Source organism: Phyllostomus discolor, chromosome 2, assembly GCF_004126475.2.
Source record: "Phyllostomus discolor isolate MPI-MPIP mPhyDis1 chromosome 2, mPhyDis1.pri.v3, whole genome shotgun sequence".
NCBI lineage: Eukaryota > Metazoa > Chordata > Mammalia > Chiroptera > Phyllostomidae > Phyllostomus > Phyllostomus discolor.
Genome location: NC_040904.2, coordinates 211,645,750 through 211,662,672, shown reverse-complemented (window position 1 = coordinate 211,662,672; position 16,923 = coordinate 211,645,750). Strand labels below are relative to the sequence as shown.

At 58.7% G+C, this 16,923-nt stretch overlaps 2 protein-coding genes across 14 annotated transcripts in view; one reads left to right on the top strand and one right to left on the bottom strand.

The window, feature by feature from the left end:
* The window catches only part of MRTFA (myocardin related transcription factor A), a 169,817-nt gene extending 162,194 nt beyond the window's left edge, over positions 1-7,623 (top strand). For 5 of the 6 annotated variants that reach the window (XM_036019656.1, XM_028532989.2, XM_028532988.2 and 2 more), the window contains 4 exons: positions 615-1,631; positions 2,559-2,720; positions 3,045-3,105; positions 6,143-7,623. In XM_036019656.1, coding sequence (XP_035875549.1) covers positions 615-1,631; positions 2,559-2,720; positions 3,045-3,105; positions 6,143-6,657 — 1,755 coding nt within the window. In that variant the 3' untranslated portion in view covers positions 6,658-7,623. The remainder of the gene's footprint in view (positions 1-614; positions 1,632-2,558; positions 2,721-3,044; positions 3,106-6,142) is intronic. The other variant, XM_036019657.1, reaches the window with a different exon arrangement.
* The window catches only part of SGSM3 (small G protein signaling modulator 3), a 44,694-nt gene continuing 32,403 nt past the window's right edge, over positions 4,633-16,923 (bottom strand). For 3 of the 8 annotated variants that reach the window (XM_036019661.1, XM_036019663.1, XM_036019662.1), the window contains exons 5-21: positions 14,315-14,523; positions 14,118-14,225; positions 13,379-13,522; positions 12,918-13,113; positions 12,453-12,598; positions 11,938-12,162; positions 11,551-11,605; positions 11,210-11,337; positions 10,937-11,092; positions 10,647-10,701; positions 10,074-10,465; positions 9,844-9,914; positions 9,680-9,728; positions 9,518-9,603; positions 8,715-8,837; positions 8,535-8,595; positions 7,809-8,309 (exon numbers count right to left, since the gene is read on the bottom strand). In XM_036019661.1, coding sequence (XP_035875554.1) covers positions 8,229-8,309; positions 8,535-8,595; positions 8,715-8,837; positions 9,518-9,603; positions 9,680-9,728; positions 9,844-9,914; positions 10,074-10,465; positions 10,647-10,701; positions 10,937-11,092; positions 11,210-11,337; positions 11,551-11,605; positions 11,938-12,162; positions 12,453-12,598; positions 12,918-13,113; positions 13,379-13,522; positions 14,118-14,225; positions 14,315-14,523 — 2,285 coding nt within the window. In that variant the 3' untranslated portion in view covers positions 7,809-8,228. Of the gene's footprint in view, positions 8,337-8,534; positions 8,596-8,714; positions 8,838-9,517; positions 9,604-9,679; positions 9,729-9,843; positions 9,915-10,073; positions 10,466-10,646; positions 10,702-10,936; positions 11,093-11,209; positions 11,338-11,550; positions 11,606-11,937; positions 12,163-12,452; positions 12,599-12,917; positions 13,114-13,378; positions 13,523-14,117; positions 14,226-14,314; positions 14,539-16,923 lie in introns of all 8 variants that reach the window. The other 5 variants (XM_028532991.2, XM_028532990.2, XM_028532992.2 and 2 more) reach the window with 5 other exon arrangements.

Below are 16,923 nucleotides of genomic sequence, written 5' to 3'. Positions count from 1 at the left end.
CCATTGGGCCGGCCAGCACTGACCCCCAGCCCCACACCCCTGCCTCCCGGGCGAGCGGGGAATCCGCCTGGGAGGGGGGCGGCACGTGCTCGTGTCCCGGGGCCTTGGAGGGGTGGGTTGTGCTGGGGCCTGGCCTGCGTCCTCTCCCCGGATCAGAAGACTGTCCCAAGAGGTCACATTTTCCCTTGAGAGTTTGTCCTCTGAACAAACTCTCCCGCCCGGCCTGTATCGTGCCCTGACCGCAGCAACACACCGGTGCCTCACAGCGGCTTCAGAGCATTAGCTCTGTGATCTTGAAAGTTATTTTCCTCCTGTGAGCTTCATGTTTGTATCTGTAAAATTTAATCAGTCCAGTAAGTGGTCATTGAGCACCAGCCATCATGCTAGGGCAGGGGACAGCCGAGGGCGTGTCCTGCCCAGACACGGGGGCGGGGGAGGCGTCTCCCCCTCCAGGGCTGCGGGGGGTGAGGGCGGCACGGAGGTATGTGAAGTGGCCAGGGCGCCTGAGGAGACGAGGCCTGGGAGACGCCAGGGCTTGTCCTCCTCTGACTGCCCTCTTGCCTGGACCCACTTCCCTGCATCCCCTGCTGCCCTGACTGTCCGCCCCCTTGCAGGTGGCAGAGCTGAAGCAGGAGCTGAAGTTGCGGTCACTGCCCGTCTCAGGCACCAAGACAGACCTGATTGAGCGCCTGCGTGCCTACCAAGAGCAAGTCAGCCCTGCCCCGGGAGCCTCCAAGGTCCCTGCTGCCACCTCCATCCTGCCCAAGGCTGGCGAGGTCGTGGTGGCCTTCCCCGCGGCCCGACTGAGCACGGGGCCCGCCCTGGTGGCAGCAGGCCTGGCCCCAGCAGAGGTGGTGGTGGCCACCGTGACCAGCAACGGAGTGGTGAAATTCGGCAGCACGGGTTCCACACCCCCCGTGTCTCCCACGCCCTCGGAGCGTTCGCTGCTCAGCACGGGCGACGAGAACTCCACGCCTGGGGACACCTTTGGTGAGATGGTGACATCTCCACTGACCCAGCTCACCCTGCAGGCCTCGCCACTGCAGATCCTCGTCAAGGAGGAGGGTCCCCGGGCTGGGTCCTGCTGCGTGAGCCCTGGGGTGCGGGCAGAGCTGGAGGGGCGTGACAAGGACCAGATGCTGCAGGAGAAGGACAAGCAGATCGAGGAGCTGACCCGCATGCTCCGGCAGAAGCAGCAGCTGGTGGAGTGGCTCAGGCTGCAGCTGGAGCAGGAGAAGCGGGCCCAGCAGCCTGCCCCGGCCGCCGCCCCGGCCCCTGCCCCTCTTGGCGTCCCAGTGAAGCAGGAAAACAGCTTCTCCAGCTGCCAGCTGAGCCAGCAGCCCCTGGGCCCTGCTCACCCCTTCAGCCCCAGCCTGGCAGCCCCTGCTGCCCACCACATAGACACTTGTGCCCTGGCGCCCCCTGCAGTGGTGGTGAAGCAGGAAGCTGTGCTGCCCGAGCCAGAGCCGGCCCCCGCACCCCAGCTGCTTCTGGGCCCACAGGACTCTGGCCTTGTCAAGGGGGTCGCACCTCCCACCATCATCACTGACTCCACAGGGACCCACCTCGTCCTCACCGTGACCAATAAGAACGCAGACAGCCCTGGCCTGGCCAGTGGGAGTCCCCAGCAGGTACGTGGCTGTGGGCGGGAGTAGAGGACACAGGAGTGTGTGAAGGTGCTTCTAATGGCAGCCCTGCGTACCGGGAGCCCCCGTGGCTGGGCAGGTCAGGCTTGCTTCCTTTAAACTTCCCCTTCAACCCTTCAAATGAGGGATTGCCATCCCTCTGTCACCAAAGAGGGTATTAAGACCTGGGATCGTTGTGGTACCTGTTCGTGACCCCACAGCCATAAGGGTGGAGCCGTCAGTGGCTGCAGACCTCCTCCGGCTGTTGATGTCAGAACATTTCTGTACCCCAGCAGAGGGCTCCGGAGCGGCCCCCCAGGCCAGGCCCACGCCTGCCTCTGCTCCGTGGGTGTGGGACGGGCCTCTGTGAGGGTCAGGGAGAGGCTGTGGGCTCAGCTCTCTGGCCCGGGGTCTGGCTGCGGGGGCGGGGGGTGGGCACTGACTGGGCTGAGGCTGGTGAGTTTCACTCCTTTCCTTCCCCTCAGAGAGGCCAGGGGACCACACCACAGTGTCACTGGCAGCTGGCTCCCTGCCACCGCTGCCACCCTAACAGCCCAAACCCTCAACCCAGCCTCCTTTTGGCTTTGTGTGGCCGGTCAGCCCTGCAGAATTCCAGGATGGAGGGGACAGTGCCAGGAACCAGGCACCTCAGGATGGGAGACAGCAGCCCTGAGCAACCTTAGGCAGAAAGGGAGGAGAGGGGGAGCCAGCCCAGAGCCCCACCCTCTGCAGGGTCAGAGGTCAGGGCCTCCGCCAGCCTGGATCCCTTTTCCCCAGTGGCTTCTCTGAAAGCTTCCTGAAAGCCAGTGCTGCTGGCCAAGTTGGCCTGGCCCAGAAGGTGGGCGCCTCCCGGCCTGTGCTCCTTCAGTGTGCAGCGCCCCGGGGCTGCTTCCCTCCCCCAACTGCTGCTTCTCTCACCGTTCTCATGTCCAGCCCTTGTCCCAGCCTGGTTCTCCAGCCCCCGGCCCACCAGCCCAGATGGACCTGGAGATCCCACCACAGCCCCGCTTTGGGACCCCCACTTCTCTGCTGAAGAAGGAGCCGCCTGGCTATGAAGAAGCCGTGAACCAGCAGCCCAGGCAGCAGGTGAAGAAGGTAGGCTGAGGCCTGGTCAGGGTGGGTGGCTGCCTAGGCGGCGGGGCTGGGCTCCCACAGTCCCCCCAAGCCCAGCTGGAGGATGGGGGTGGGCAGGAACCAGTCTTGTAAGGGCGCAGAGGCCTTGTGCCATTCCAGGCAGGTGTGCCGGGGCCTGGTCCAGTGGGGTATGTGGGCGCTGGAGCCTGAGCTTAGGCCGGTGGGCTCTTTGGGTCTGGCTCCCAGCTCTGGGCAGAGGGGGAGGGCGTACGCCCTGATCCCAGCTAGGGGTCTCCTGTTGTAGATTTTCACCTTTCTTTTTTCTGTCCTTTTTTTCTCCCACAGGAAAATGGTTCCTCGAGTCAACAGATGGATGACCTGTTTGACATTCTTATTCAGAGTGGAGGTAAAGTCTAGACCCCTGAACTGCCTCCCTGCCTCTTCCTTCCTCCATAGCGTGTCTCCAGCCCTTGCTGGGTCGATTATTCTTTGTTATTGACCACTTAATAGGCAACAGGCCTCGAACTTTGGACACAGCAAGGGTTAAGACACCCTGCCTCCAGGGCCTTGGCAAGACTCCGGGGGAGGGGAAGTGTAGCCTCAACACTCCTTTGCTTTACCCAGACCCACTGCCTGGAAGGCACTGTCCCTGCAGTGCTGGGACACAGCAGTGAGCAAAATAATGGGATTTAAATGACAAAATAAGTAAATTATATCATTTGAGATAGGACTAAGTGCTGTGAAAAGGAGGGAAGGATCTCAGGTGCATGGTGGGTGGGTGATTGGTGAGCAGGTACAGCTGTCAGAGTCAGGGCAAGGGCAGATCACGAGGCCTCATGGGTGCAGCGTGGAGGTGCTTTGACTCTGGATGATGCCGCAATGCACCGCACATCTTTGAGCAGAGGATTATGGAAAGGCAGGAGCAAGACGACCGCCGTAGCGATCCAGGCCAGGGGCAGAGGGCAGGCGCTGGGAGGCGGCAGCAAACTGGAGAAGCGAGGAGTCAGGAGAAGTCAGAGTCTGCTGTGGAGAGAGCCAGTTTGATTTCTTTATGGATTAGGAGTGTGGCGAGAGGACAAGAATGTAGCCAAGGATGGCATCAAGGGTTTCCGCCTGAGTCACCAGGATGCAGATGTGTGACTGGGGGGGAGCTCTGGTGGGGTGTGTGGGGCCATGTAATGTGCAGCCTCGGTTGGGTTTAGATATGTCCCAAGACTGGAGGAATCATGCGCACAGCCCAGGTGAGGTCTGGGCTCAGGGCAGTAACTGGGGAGTTGCTGGCGTCTAGATCGGCAGGCAGAGCCACGAGGCTGGGTGAGCAGAGAATGAAGCGGAGCTGGGGACACACGCAGATGAGGCTGGCCAAGGTGGGGAGGGCATTCCCGAGGGTGAAGGCCCGAAGCTGAGGGCTGCTGATGGGCAGCCAGGGAAGACAGAGACCAAGATCTGGTGGCCATTGGTGACCTCAGCCAGGGCGCTACAGTGGGCAAGTTAGTTGTAGGCTGAATAGAGGCCAGCAGGTGTGGGGAGCAGCAGGTCTGGAGAGCTCTCTGCAGAGGGCTTCCTGCAAAGGGGAGCAAAGAAAGGGCAGCACGTTTGCATGCCAGGGGGCCAACCTGGTGGTGTGGGGGAGGGGACCCGAATGCAGGGAGGGCACAGGGCAGCAGAGCAGGGCTGGCGTCAGGTTGGAGCACAGGGATTTCACGAGTGGCAGCAGGCAAGAAAGCAAGAGTGTGGACTTTCTTTTTTAACTGCTTTATGTCGGTAGGGGGAGGGTTAAGTGAGGTGGTAGAATAAAGGGAGAGAGCACAGACATGGAATTGTACACTTCAAAATGGTGAATTTTACCTCAATTTTTAAAAAAAGCTCAAAACCTGGTCATTGATTTTGATCAATGGGAGACTCCCTGGACACTGGGGTCTGCAGTGGGACCTGAGGAGGATTTCTGACAAGAGCAAGTGGCACTGAGGCTGCTGGGCTGGGAGGCAGTTGGAGAGGCCTGGGTGTGACCTTCAGGAGTTCCCAGTGTCCAGACAGGAACCGAAAGTGGGAGGGACGAGGCCGGACAGGAACAGAGAGCTTGTGCAGGAAGTGGGGAGGAAGCCGGCCTGCAGCCCCAGGGCTGAGGACGTGGCAGAGTCAGGGAGGGGGCGAGCCGCCTGCACCCAGCGGACCACTGGGAAGTGGCCAGAGAAAAAGAGGTGGCAAGGGTGCCAGAAGAGGGCATCTGAATCAAGTGGGTAGGGTTGGCGGCGTCTTCACTGGTGGCAGTTGGGCGGGTTGACCAGTCTACTTGGAGGGAGCTGGTCATCTGGTGAGAGCAGTGTCCAGCTAGGATGGGAGAAGAGTGAGAGGACAGGACCTACAGGGATGGAGATTGTTTCTTCATAACTTTTTTTATTGTAAAATAAAGTATACATAAAAATTGCCATTCTAACCATTTTAAATGTACTTACTGTTCAGTGGCATTAAGTACACTCACAGTGGGGACCTCCTATGAATGGAATTGGTCTTTGTCCTTTTGTTTCCGGCTCACGTCACTTGGCATAGAGCCATCATGGTTCACACACAGTAGTGTGCACCGGAATTTCCTTTCTATGGCTGAATAGTACTTGACCGTGTGGCGGTACCACATCACGCTGATCCGTTCGCCCACTGGACACCTGAGTTGCTCCACCTCTTGGCCGCTCTGAGAAGTGCTGCTGTGCACGTGGCCGTACGGGCGGCTGTTGGGAGCCCCTGCTCTCCCTCCTTCGCTTCTGTACCCAGAAGCGGTGTGGGGGTTGTTGGACCTTAAGGTTTTTGATATTTACCTTTTCAAGGAACCACGAAACTCTTCCTCAGCAGCTACACCTTTTCATTCATGCCAGCAGTACACAAGGTGCAGGTTTCTCCGTTGCACTAACACTTTTCTTTTTGATTACAGCCACCCCAGTGGGTGTGAGCGGTTCATCGTGGTTTTGGTTTGCGTTTCCCTCGTGGCTAGTGCTGTGGAGCATCTTTTCATGTGCTTACAGGTCATTGGTGTATCTTCTGGAGAAATGTCCACGAGTTCTTTGCACATTTTTCACTTGGGTTTTGTTGAATTATAGTTCTTTATTGTGGATACGAATCACTTATCAGATAATATGATTTGCAAATATTTTTCCAATTCCATGGGTTGTCTTTTCACTCTCTTGATAGTGAAAAGTTTGAAAATTTTCTGTAATCAAGTTTTTCTTTTGTTGCCTGTGATTTTGGCATCATAACCAAGAAATCGTTACCAAATCCAATGTCATGAGTATTTCCTCCCTGTTTTCTTCTAAGAGTTCGGTAGTTTTAGCTCCTGAATTTAGATCTTTGGCCCATTTTGCGGTAATTTTGTACGTTGTATAAGGTAGGGTCCAACTTCAGGTCCTATTCAGGCCTGGTTTCTGACATCCATTTATGTCCTTGATTGACAGAAATTTCAGCAGATTTCAAGGAGCCACCATCCCTGCCAGGGAAAGAGAAGCCTCCCTCGACAGCAGCCTGCGGGTCACCCCTGGCCACACACTCCCCGCCCTCTGCTGATCTTCCCCAGGCTGCCCTGCCTCCATCGGCTTCACCTGCCCTCCCTGGGCGCCTGGAGGACTTCTTGGAGAGCAGCACAGGGCTGCCCCTGCTGACCAGTGGACATGAGGGGCCAGAGCCCCTCTCCCTCATTGATGACCTCCATAGCCAGATGCTGAGCAGCTCTGCCATCCTGGACCACCCCCCCTCACCCATGGACACTTCGGAATTGCACTTTGCCCCCGAGCCCGGCAGCATGGGCCTGGACCTGGCTGACGGCCACCTGGACAGCATGGACTGGCTAGAGTTGTCATCAGGTGGCCCCGTGCTCAGCCTGGCCCCGCTCAGCACCACGGCCCCCAGCCTCTTCTCCACAGACTTTCTTGACGGCCACGACTTGCAGCTACATTGGGATTCCTGCTTGTAGCTTTCAGGTTTGCCAGGGGACTGGAGGGGCTGGAAGTTGGGAGCCTCGGGAACTGTAGGGAGCTCGGCTCTCTCCTGCCTGGTTCAGCCTCTCCGTGCGGTCGTGAGTCCCGACAATCACAGGCCCTGCTTCCCCCTCCCTGGCTCAGGCTCACTCAAGAGAGAAGCTGCCAAGCAGCAGCTCTGGGTCCACCCCTGGGTTTGAGAGACCTGGACAGGCCAGGGGTGTTCTATTTGACCTCCTTTTGTGAGGTTGGAGGTAACCTGTCCGGCTGCAGTTTGCTCAGGTGGGCAAGGCATGAATCCCTCCCTTCCCTGTGAGGGAAGAAGCAAGCAGGGCCTCGACCTCCCATTCCCAGTGGGCCGACCCCAGGTTCCTGGGAAGGTGGGGGTTTGGTGGGGGGTGGGGGGAGCTGCCACGTTAACGTCTTGGTGTAGTGTAACCGTTTAGCGGTTGGTAGCAAACGTGTTCTGTACAGGTGTACATACCTCTATTATATATCGCCATACATATATACATATATTTTTGGGGGGGAAGGAGGATGCAGCTCCCTCCCATCCTACTGTGCACATACGGAATGGCCTGGAGACCACCTCTTCTGGGGTCCCTAGCTCCACCCTTCACGTGCGTTTGACATGTAGACACCCCATCACAGCCTGTACCCCACCTGTCCTGCTCCTTATCAGTGCCACAAGGGCAGAGGTGCTTCCTGGTCCCCTGCCCACATTCCATCCGCTGCCTCACTGCAGCCACCACAGCCCTGGGACAGGAGGGGCATTAGCCACAGAGTGGGGCCAGAGGTAGCCCTCAGGCCATGGCTCCCTCCTGTGCTGGGGCCCAGCCTCCCTTCTGGCCTGTCAGTGTCACCCACAGGGCCCTGGGCTACTGGGGAGGGAGTCACCAAAACCAGTGCTGGGACAGAAGTGGGGAAGCTGTGTGAACTTTTTAAAATAAAAACAGAAACCCCATTTGTTAGTCTGCATTCAATATAGGGACAACGCGGTTGGTACGGCTGGGCCCCAGGCCTTCAAGCATCTGAGGGCCACACCACAGCCCCACCTTCCCAGCCAGGCTGTCCATCTAGACCATTCCAGAAAGGGCAGAACCTTGGACATAGAGCTCCATGGCCCCTACTGGACCAAAGACGGATGTGGTTTCTCAAAGACAATTTATTTACAACCCAAAGAGGCCAAGGAGCCTTTAGCCACCCCCCTCCTTTCCCCCATTCCTTTCCTGAGTGAAAACTGACAGGTGGCTCTCTGCCTCCTCACGAGGTTTATGGTCAGTACAAGTAGTGAAGTTGGGGCCCGGGCCGACAGAAAGACACTGGGTGGGACAGACTGAGCCAGGCCCCCCACCTTCTGCTTCAGGGTGGTGTCCCCTATCTCCCTACCATGACGCCTGGCTGACACTCCATGTCTTCTCCCCTTGCTCCTGCTGGGTTAGGCCTGGGCCACCTCGGCCCCTGTCCAAAGCAGGGCAGTGCTGCTTTCTTGCTGAGGAAGGAGCTGCTCTGGTAGCCGATGGGTTGGGAGAGGCCTGGGCATGATGGGGCCACTGGAGGAAGAGCATCACCCATCTATGTCCCAGCTGAAAAGGTGGTGCTTCACCAGCATGTCCTGGACGCCTTCCTTCAGGGGCTTCTTCTCCTCCTGCACACAGGGACAGCCCCTCAGTGTCTGGGGCCGCACAGCAAGGAAGCCCCAGGTGGCAGGAGCCCGAGTGGTCCTTTACAGGCAATGCCAGCACTCAGGCGAGACCACGGGGCCCTGCCTCAGCCACCCAGGAAGTGTTCGGACTGATCTGCCAGCACACACACCACAGCAGCCCCTTCAGGAGAAAGGTTGCTGGGCCAGGGACCAACCCCAACCACCTACCTCTCTCTTTGCAGGAAGTTCCCAGTCCTGGGAGAGGCTGAAGGCAAAGCAGCAGAGGACACTGGAGGGAGGGAGGGAAGGGAGGCTGTCAGTCACCCTCAGGCTGGCTCTTTCCAACCTCCAACCCCCAGGGTCACTGGACTGGGCTCCAGAAGCCCAGCACCGTGGCAGGGTCCTTACCGGAGCTCACACTTGATCTGAACCCAGCCGGGGCTGCGCAGGAAGGACCAAGGCTGGTACCACTTTTCCACAGTAGGCAGGCTGGAGCAGAGCACCTCCAGCCACAGGTGCAGGACCTGCTCACTGGGGATGGGGGGGCATCCATAGTGTCTTCTGAGGACCATGGTGGGGCTCTGCCCTCTGGTCGTGGGGCTCTGCCCTCTGGTCCTGGGCCGGGCCACCCCACTCCAGGGTTTCTCTAGCCCCAGCCCCTCTCCCTCCATGTCCTCTACTCAGCCCTTTCCTCTCTGCATCCGAGACAGCTAGCGCCTCCTGCCAGGCACAGGGACCCTGAGCCCTGCTGGTCAGTCCCGAGTGAAGTGCATACTCACCAGCCTGGTGGGGCCACAGCCACTTCCTGAGCTTGTCTCACCAGCCCCTCCTCCCACCCCAGGTGGTGGCAGATCCAGAAACACCTCCTTCACCCAGGCCTGAGCCTCACAAATGCCCAAGGCTCCTCAGGCAGGGCTCCCCTCCCTAGTTTGCTGCAGTAGACTCACTTCTAGGAAGTCTCTTCACTGGTCACTTTGCTAAAATCTGTGCTTGATATAACCCCCAAGTGCCTTCCTTGGCCACAGAGCAAGAGCTGGTCTTGTGCTAGAAGAAGGCCCTGGAGAGTCAGCCTTGCTGCCTTCCACTTGTCCACCTCCTCGGGGTCCTGGAAGGCCCAGCTCACAGGCCCCTGCTCCCCCACAGGGCCAAAGCCAAGGCTGCCCCTTGTCTGACCGGGGACTGTCACACCTGCAGCAGGAGCAGACACTCACTTGAGCCCTACGCAGATGAGGGAGCGGAGCTTCACATCCATTTGCGCGTGTGCGGCATCGTGGGTCACATTCACAGACTGCACGGCCTGGGAAGACACAGCTGTCACTCAGATGCACCCAGTGCCAGCCCAGGACCCAGGCTGCAGTCAAGGCCCCACCTACCCGATAGAGCAGCTCCTCCGGGGTCAGAACTTTGCCATCTTCATCCAGCCTGGGGAAGTGGGGACGAAAGCTGCCCGGCGTGCAGGCTTGGGCTGCTCCCTTTCCCCCCCACAAGGATGCCGGGATGGACACCCTGCCAGGGGAGGGGCCTGGGCCCTGGTTACCTGTATGTCTTACATAGCACCAGGCGAGAATACACGGAGTCGAAGTCTCTCTCTACTTCCCGGCCCGCTGCCTGAGGGCAGGGGGATAGTGTCAGGGACAACTGGGTAGGTCGGAGCCATAGGGTCCGATTAAGTGCAAATCACCACCCCAAAAGCTCCTGCCACCAGCTCCACAGGGCCCAGGGGCGTGGGGAGAACAGTGTGGAACATGGGTCCAGCCACTGACTCACCTCCTCAATAAACAGCCAGGGGTGGCAGGCACCCCCGAGCAGCGATGGCTTCTTCAGTCCGTGCTCAAACAGGGCCTTGAGGGCCGGGCACAGGGTCCCTCGCACGAGGTCCGTGACCCCCTCCGTCACGGCGTCGTCCCCAGCGATGGAGTACTGGTGGTCGGGGACAGGGTCTGAGAGGCCCCAGACCCACACCACCAGCCCCCCTCTCTCCCTGTCCTCACATCCACAGCCACATGCCAGAACTTGGTCAGGACACAGGCCCTGGCTAGGAGGGCATGGGCCTCCCAGGGTGGAGGGGGCAGCGTCTCCCAGGGCGGCTCCACTCTGTGCCCCGCTTACCTCTTTGCTCCGTTCATCCAGAACTTCCACAAACTTGGCTGGAAACCAACCTGTGGGAGAGGCGGGGTCCTGTGAGGAGCCTGGTGTACCCACACTTCCCCCCAAGGTGCTGAGGACAGGCTCAGCCCAGTTGTTGGCGACAGGTGGCAGGGCCGAAGGGATACAGCGAAGAGTGACCAGCCTCACTGCCCAGCCCACCTCCCTCACCTGGAGACCCGACCAGGGCCTCACCTCTCAGGCCATTCAGCTCCCCCACCCAGCAGTGCTCGTCCTTCTGAGAAATGATCTGCAGGGGAAAAGGACAGGGGGCAAAGCTTTGGTTGCCCGGGCCCAGTGGCTTGCACACCTTCTGGTTTCCTCCTCAGCCAGGCCGATGGAAATTCTTGGCAGGGAGAGGGCTTGGGTGAAGCTGGATAACCTGCCACAGCCCTGGGGCCAGCAGGTAGGTGGCAGTACCTGCTCCCAGCAACCAGGATCCACTTGCCTCTGAGCACCCACCTCCCGAGGCCCGCCTTACGCACTGTGATGATGTCATTCTTGCGGAAGCCCAGCTCATCATCGTCATGTCTCTCAAAGTCCAGCAGGGCTTTGGCCCGGCGCCGGTGGCTGCGTGAGCAGGCCACGTAGTTCTCATGGTCCCGCTGGTGGCTCTCCATGCTGTAGTCTGGGGTCAGCTCCTGCCAGAGCAGTGGGAAAGCCCACCAAGGAAAGGGTGCCTCAGGGTGGGGATGAGGAAGGAGAGCCCCCAGGTCAAGCCCCTGGGCTCAGGACAGGACAGGGAGCCTGCAACTCACCACATTACAGTTTTTGGGGTCAGTGCACTGGAAATGGCGTGCCACACGCAGGATGGCTTCTCGGAGGTCAGCCAGCAGCTCTGTCTGCTTGATGTTCTTGGCCTTGAGTGCCTCCAAGTCATCCTCCCCTGAGAGGCCCAGAGAGCTATGGCAGCCATGGCTCCTGCCCAGCCCCCTCCCCAACTGCAGGGAGGCTCAGGGTCCATCCCGAAGTATGAGGATGAAGGGACACCCCCCTGGCTCTATCTTTGCTGCCCCCCACCCCGGGCTCCAAAAGCTTAGACTTGGCTGGCAGGAGGGAGCCACTGAGCGGGCCCAGCTGCCTATGGCATAATGCTCACCGAAGAGCAGGGAGGTGATGCCGGACTTCCTCCGCTGGGTTCGACGGCGAACCACCTGCAGGCAGGAGAGCGGGTCAGCATCAGGAAGGCGCCCAGCCAGGTGGAGGGCATCTCAGCACTGGAGGAAGGGAGTCGAGCCCTTCCGTGGGACAGCCCAGGGCCTCTCGGGCGGGCCACCTCATCAGAAGTGTCCTGTCAGTTCAAAGCTGGGTCTGCCCTACACCCAAACTGGGCATGTCGCCCCACAGCTGTGGTCTGCTGGGCCGAGCCCGGCCTTGGGTGCTGAGCTGGGGAGGGGGCAGCAGACAGGGACGGGCTCGCTCTCTGGGCTTCCTCGAAAGACCCCCGTGCTGTAGGTGAGGCAGAGCTCCTCCCTCACAGGCCCACCTGGGAGAGGTGGGTGGTGGTGCTGGTCCCCAGGAGCTGGCCCTGGTCTGCAATGATGTAGGCCATGTGCTTGCGGCGCTGGGTCTCCACGGCCACGTCAGTGAGGGAGCCCGCCAGCCGCATGGCCTCCCCCAGCAGCAGCTCCGCGTCCTCCATCTGGGAGGGTATGTCTGACAGCGTGTTGAAGATGGAGGCCGAGTTCTCTGACTGGATCAGCTCCTCCTCCTGGGCCATGTGAGGGGAAGGAGCGGGGGGTCACTGACCAATTACCATCCCTTGGCATGCGTGACTTCCCGGGGTGATCAGCTGAGCACAAGGTGTCCCTGGCCCCAGGAGACCACCCCCCTGCGGTAGCTGTCAGGAGGGGCCGGTGCTTAGGCCACACGATGCTGAAGCCGGACCCCCTGCATCGCCAAGAGAAGGGGCACCGGGACAGCTGCGTCTGGGACGGAGCTCCTGGTCTAGCTGGGAAGCTGGGCGGCGTGGCCCCGGGTGGGACGGGGCTGCAGCAGCACCTTGAGGCGTAGCATGCCCAGCGTGGTCTGGAAGAGCACCAGGGAGCCCTCGTAGAAAAACAGGTCCCAGAGGCGCAGCAGCAACCTAATGTGCACCACGCTGGCGAAGGCCGTGAGGAACCAGTGCAGCGTGATCAGGGACAGCTCTGCGGGCAAACGGTATGAGGCAGGGAACGGTATGAGAGAAGGGGCACCCCCGAGCACATGAGCGAGCAGAAAGGTGAGAAATGTCTCCCAAAAAGCAGCAAGAGGCCCGCCCTGCTCCAGGGGGAGGGAGGAGACAGGTGTCAGGGCAGCACAGAACAAGAGCAGCGGAGACCGCATGTCTGCGTATCAGCCATCGTCAGACGCGCTCACTTCTCCACCCCCACCCGAGGGCCAGGGGCTGCGTCCTCTGCAGGCGCTTTCAGGAGGCCTCGGGTCCGTCCTTGACCCCAGAGAAGAGGAGGGGCAGCCCGTCCTTACCGATGTCATGCTCCTGGAGCAGCTTGTCCAAGCGAGGCAGGTACTGGACGATGAGGTGGCGCAGGACCCGCTGGTCGGTCTGGACGCCCAGCAGGGTGGTGCTGAAGTAGGAGGCAGGGAGCAGGTCCTCGATGATGGCGCACATCATCCAGAAGGCGTCCTCCTCCTCCAGGAACAGCAGGAGGCAGGCGGCCACCTGGCCAGGGCAGGGGACAAGGGGCCTCGACCCAGGTCTCCTCCACACAAGTGAGAAGCAGTGCCCATTCTAAGGGTCACTTACAGACCGTGTGCTTTCCTCAGGCTTAGAACCACAGTATTTGGCATCCCCGGCCCTCCTTGGGATTCCCGCCTCCACCCCTGCTTCACGCCCTGCTGCCCTAGATGGTGAGATTATTTGCTCCGGGGGCCTGGAGAACAAACACCCTCGGGGACACCCCTTCTGCTTCCTGGGCTGTGCTTACCATGCCCGTGCCCTGGCAGTAGCCAATCTCTGGGTAGAGCCAGGCCAGTGCTCGGAGAACCCTGCGCAGGCGGGGCACCCCAATGCTGCTCACGTTGGCGAAGCAGGCGTTGCTGGGCATGGTGCGGAGCAGGTCCTTCTCAATCTGCCGGCGGCCCACACACAACAAAACCCTCTGAGACACGGCTGAAGGCCAGCCAGCACAGGTCCACACCCGCCAGGCTGTTGGCACCCGAGACTTGGGGGAGAGGCTGGGAGACCCCTGTTTGGGGTACACCCCAGGCGGGCTTCTCTCCCAGGAGTGGGGATTCTTCGACCCCTTCCCTTCAGGATTAGAGCCCAGCTTACGTGTAACTGATTCTATCAGATTCACCTGGGAACTTACAACAATGAAACGAGACTCTTGGGCTTCAGGATGGAACTATGGGAGGAGAATCTGGAGTGGGGCCTGGAAATCTACATTAAAATCTCCGGGTGACCCTAGTGTGCAGCCAGTTAAACGGGTTAGACGGCCTTGCTGACAGTTCTCCCTGTGCCACAGGGAGCCCAGAAGGGCGCCAGACTGCGCTACGCACGTCTGTGGGGGAGAGGGCCGCCCAGGGCTGCCACGCAGCTGCTGTGCTCTCCCCGGCCACCCTGCCAAGGAGAGGCCAACAAGGGGGCTCCTGTAACGCCAGGCAGACCACCCCCTGCCCACAGGACCGCCCACGGTTCCTGAGGGCCCCGCGCCCGCAGCTCACCTGCTTGGCAGCGATGGTCTCGTCGTTGGAGCTGTTCCGCACCATCTCCCGGTAGGACAGCTCCGAGTTCCGCTTCTTCTGCAGGGCTCCCGAGAGCCGCATCCACAGCTGAGGGGAGGGGCCGACAGGCACTCAGCCTTTGATGGGGCACCTGAGCTCCCCCGTGGCCCTCTGTGGTCAGGCCTCCACGGCCTCACCTGTGGCCTCATGCTGTGTGGGATGCCAGCCAGCACCAGGGAGCGGAGCTTCTCTGAGCGGGGCAGGGAGACAGCAATCTTGTCCCAGGTGAGATCGCCCACGTCATGGTTATGGGTGAACTCCAGGTGGGCCTGCCACCGCAGCCGCTGTGGAGGGTCCTCCATCAGAGACACAGCTGGCAGCCTGCCGGACGTGGGGTCAGCCCCATCTGCCAGGGGAGCACCCAGGGACACGGGGGTGAGAGGGAAGGGAGGAAAATGTCTCGGGGCTGTCAGCCCAGGGCCCAGACCCACCGCTCCCGTGGCTCCAGCAGCACTTGCACCAGCAAGCCCGAGCTCTCCGCTCTCCCCCAAACCTGTCCCTCCAGGACCCCCCCCCCCCAGATCCACAAACTCTTCTCCCTCCTCCAGGTACTCAGACCTAAACCTCGGAACCACCTGCGGTTTCTCCTCCACGTCTGCCCCGTGGTCAATCTGTCAGCAAATACCGTTGGCCGGGTCCTCAGCGCACAGGCAGAGTCTCACCCCTCTGACTACTGCCCTCGTCCAAGCCATCACCCTTCCTCAGGACCACTGCCACAGCCTTCAGAGGGTCCTCCCTGTCCCGCCCCGGCCCCTCTCAGAGCAAACCTCCACACCGCAGTCAGAGTGCCCTTGAAGACACAAGTCAGACCATGTCACTGCTCAGAGCTCTCTGGTGCCACCCGCCCGCCAGCCTCACTCAGACACGTAGAAGGCTCCGTGACCCACCTCCTGCTGTCCCGTCCTCTCCCTGTGCCCACGTCCCACCTTCCCCTTGCTTCCTCCACTCCACTATTCCCCACCAAATCCACTCCCACCCAGAGCCCTTGCACTTACTGTTCCTCTTCCTTGGCCCTACTCACTGCCTCCCTTTCCTCCCCATCTTTGACCCAATGTCTCTGCCTTGGGGAGGCCCTCCTTCACCACCTTACACACAACCCACCTCCCGTCCTCTCCAGCTCTGAATTTTTTCATGGCTCTCATTGCCCCTCACACGTATTTGTTTACGTGTTGCCAGGATACTCCACGAGGCCAAGACCGCCTCTGGTCCTGTCCAAGGCACTGGGGACACAACAGTGGAGGGTGGACAGCAGTCGGCCTTCTTCAAAGTGCTGGAGGGGACATGGGCAAGGCTCCCACAACCTCCTGGCAGCCTCGCTGTGCATCAGCCCCAGGGAGAGCCTCGTCCTTCCTCATCCTAACGCCATACACTCAGCCTCGGCTTTCTCAACTTCACCTTTAGTGCATTTACATACAGTAAATTGCACAAATTTTAAGTGTACATTTTGGTGAGTATCAAACAAGTGTCTAAACAGTCTCCCCATCAAGATACAGAATATTTGTATCACACTAGAAAGTTCCCTGAGTCCCCCCTCAGGCCCAGCTTTTGATTTCCGAATATCTGCCTGCCAACTAGAGAACAAGGAAAACTTAGTCAGAATCAGAAATGGGAATGACCTGAGATGACTGGTTTTAGTCCATTAAAATCATGTGGTCACAGTTATATCCCGGTGACAGGCCACCCTGGACAGTGGCTTTCCCAACAGTCCACTCGGGAACCAGCAGATATATCACAGAAGGAGACGACCTACAGGCCCACTTACGAAGCATGATTATAAGAATATCATGATAAAGCCACTATAATGGGACACTCTGCAGCCACTGGAAAACTATGCTTTTAAAGCGAACTCAAGTGACAGAAAAATGCTCACAGTATAACGCTGTGCTATACGAGCAGTATAACAACATGTATATGGGAGGAGAGGTAAAGGGCAGAGAGAGCCAAATATATGGAAACAGAAGATGATCTGATTTGAGGGGTGAAAGCACAATGCAATACACTGACCATGTATCACAGAAATACACACTTGAAACCTGTATAACCCTCTTAACCAATGTCACCCAATAAAATTAATTTAAAAGAAAAAAGAAGAAAGAAAGAAGTACCAATTGGTAGTCAGAAAATAATCACGGGGATGGAAAGTACAGCACAGGGAGAATGGTCAGTAATATTGTGACAATCACGTGTGGTACCAGGTGGGCATTACTTATTACAGGGATCGCTTCCTAAGTTACACCAATGTTGAACCACTATGCTGCGCATGTGAAACTAACGTAACACTGAATGTCAACTGCAATAAAAATTTTTTTAAACTTTAAAGGTAAAATATATATATATATATATATATATATGTATATAAAGACATAAACAGGGTGGGAGAGGGTGTACAGGGTGGAGGGGAGTGAGGGGGGAAATGGGACAACTGTAATAGCATAATCAATAAAATATATTAAAAAAAATAAAATCTAACGATCTGGAAAAAAAAAGACATAAACACAAAACCAGGAAAGGATACATTAAAATGTCAGCAGTTATCTTCAGGTTAATGTGTTTTAATCTTTTTTTTTAAATAAGTTATTTATTTATTTTTAGATAGAGGGGAAGGGAAGAAGAAAGAGAGGGGAGAAACATCGATGTGTGGTTGCTTCTCACACGCCCCGCACTGGGGGCCCGACCCTGCCGGCAACCCAGGCCTGTGCCCTGACTGGAAATTAAACTTGCGACCCTTTGGTTCTCAGGCCGGCAC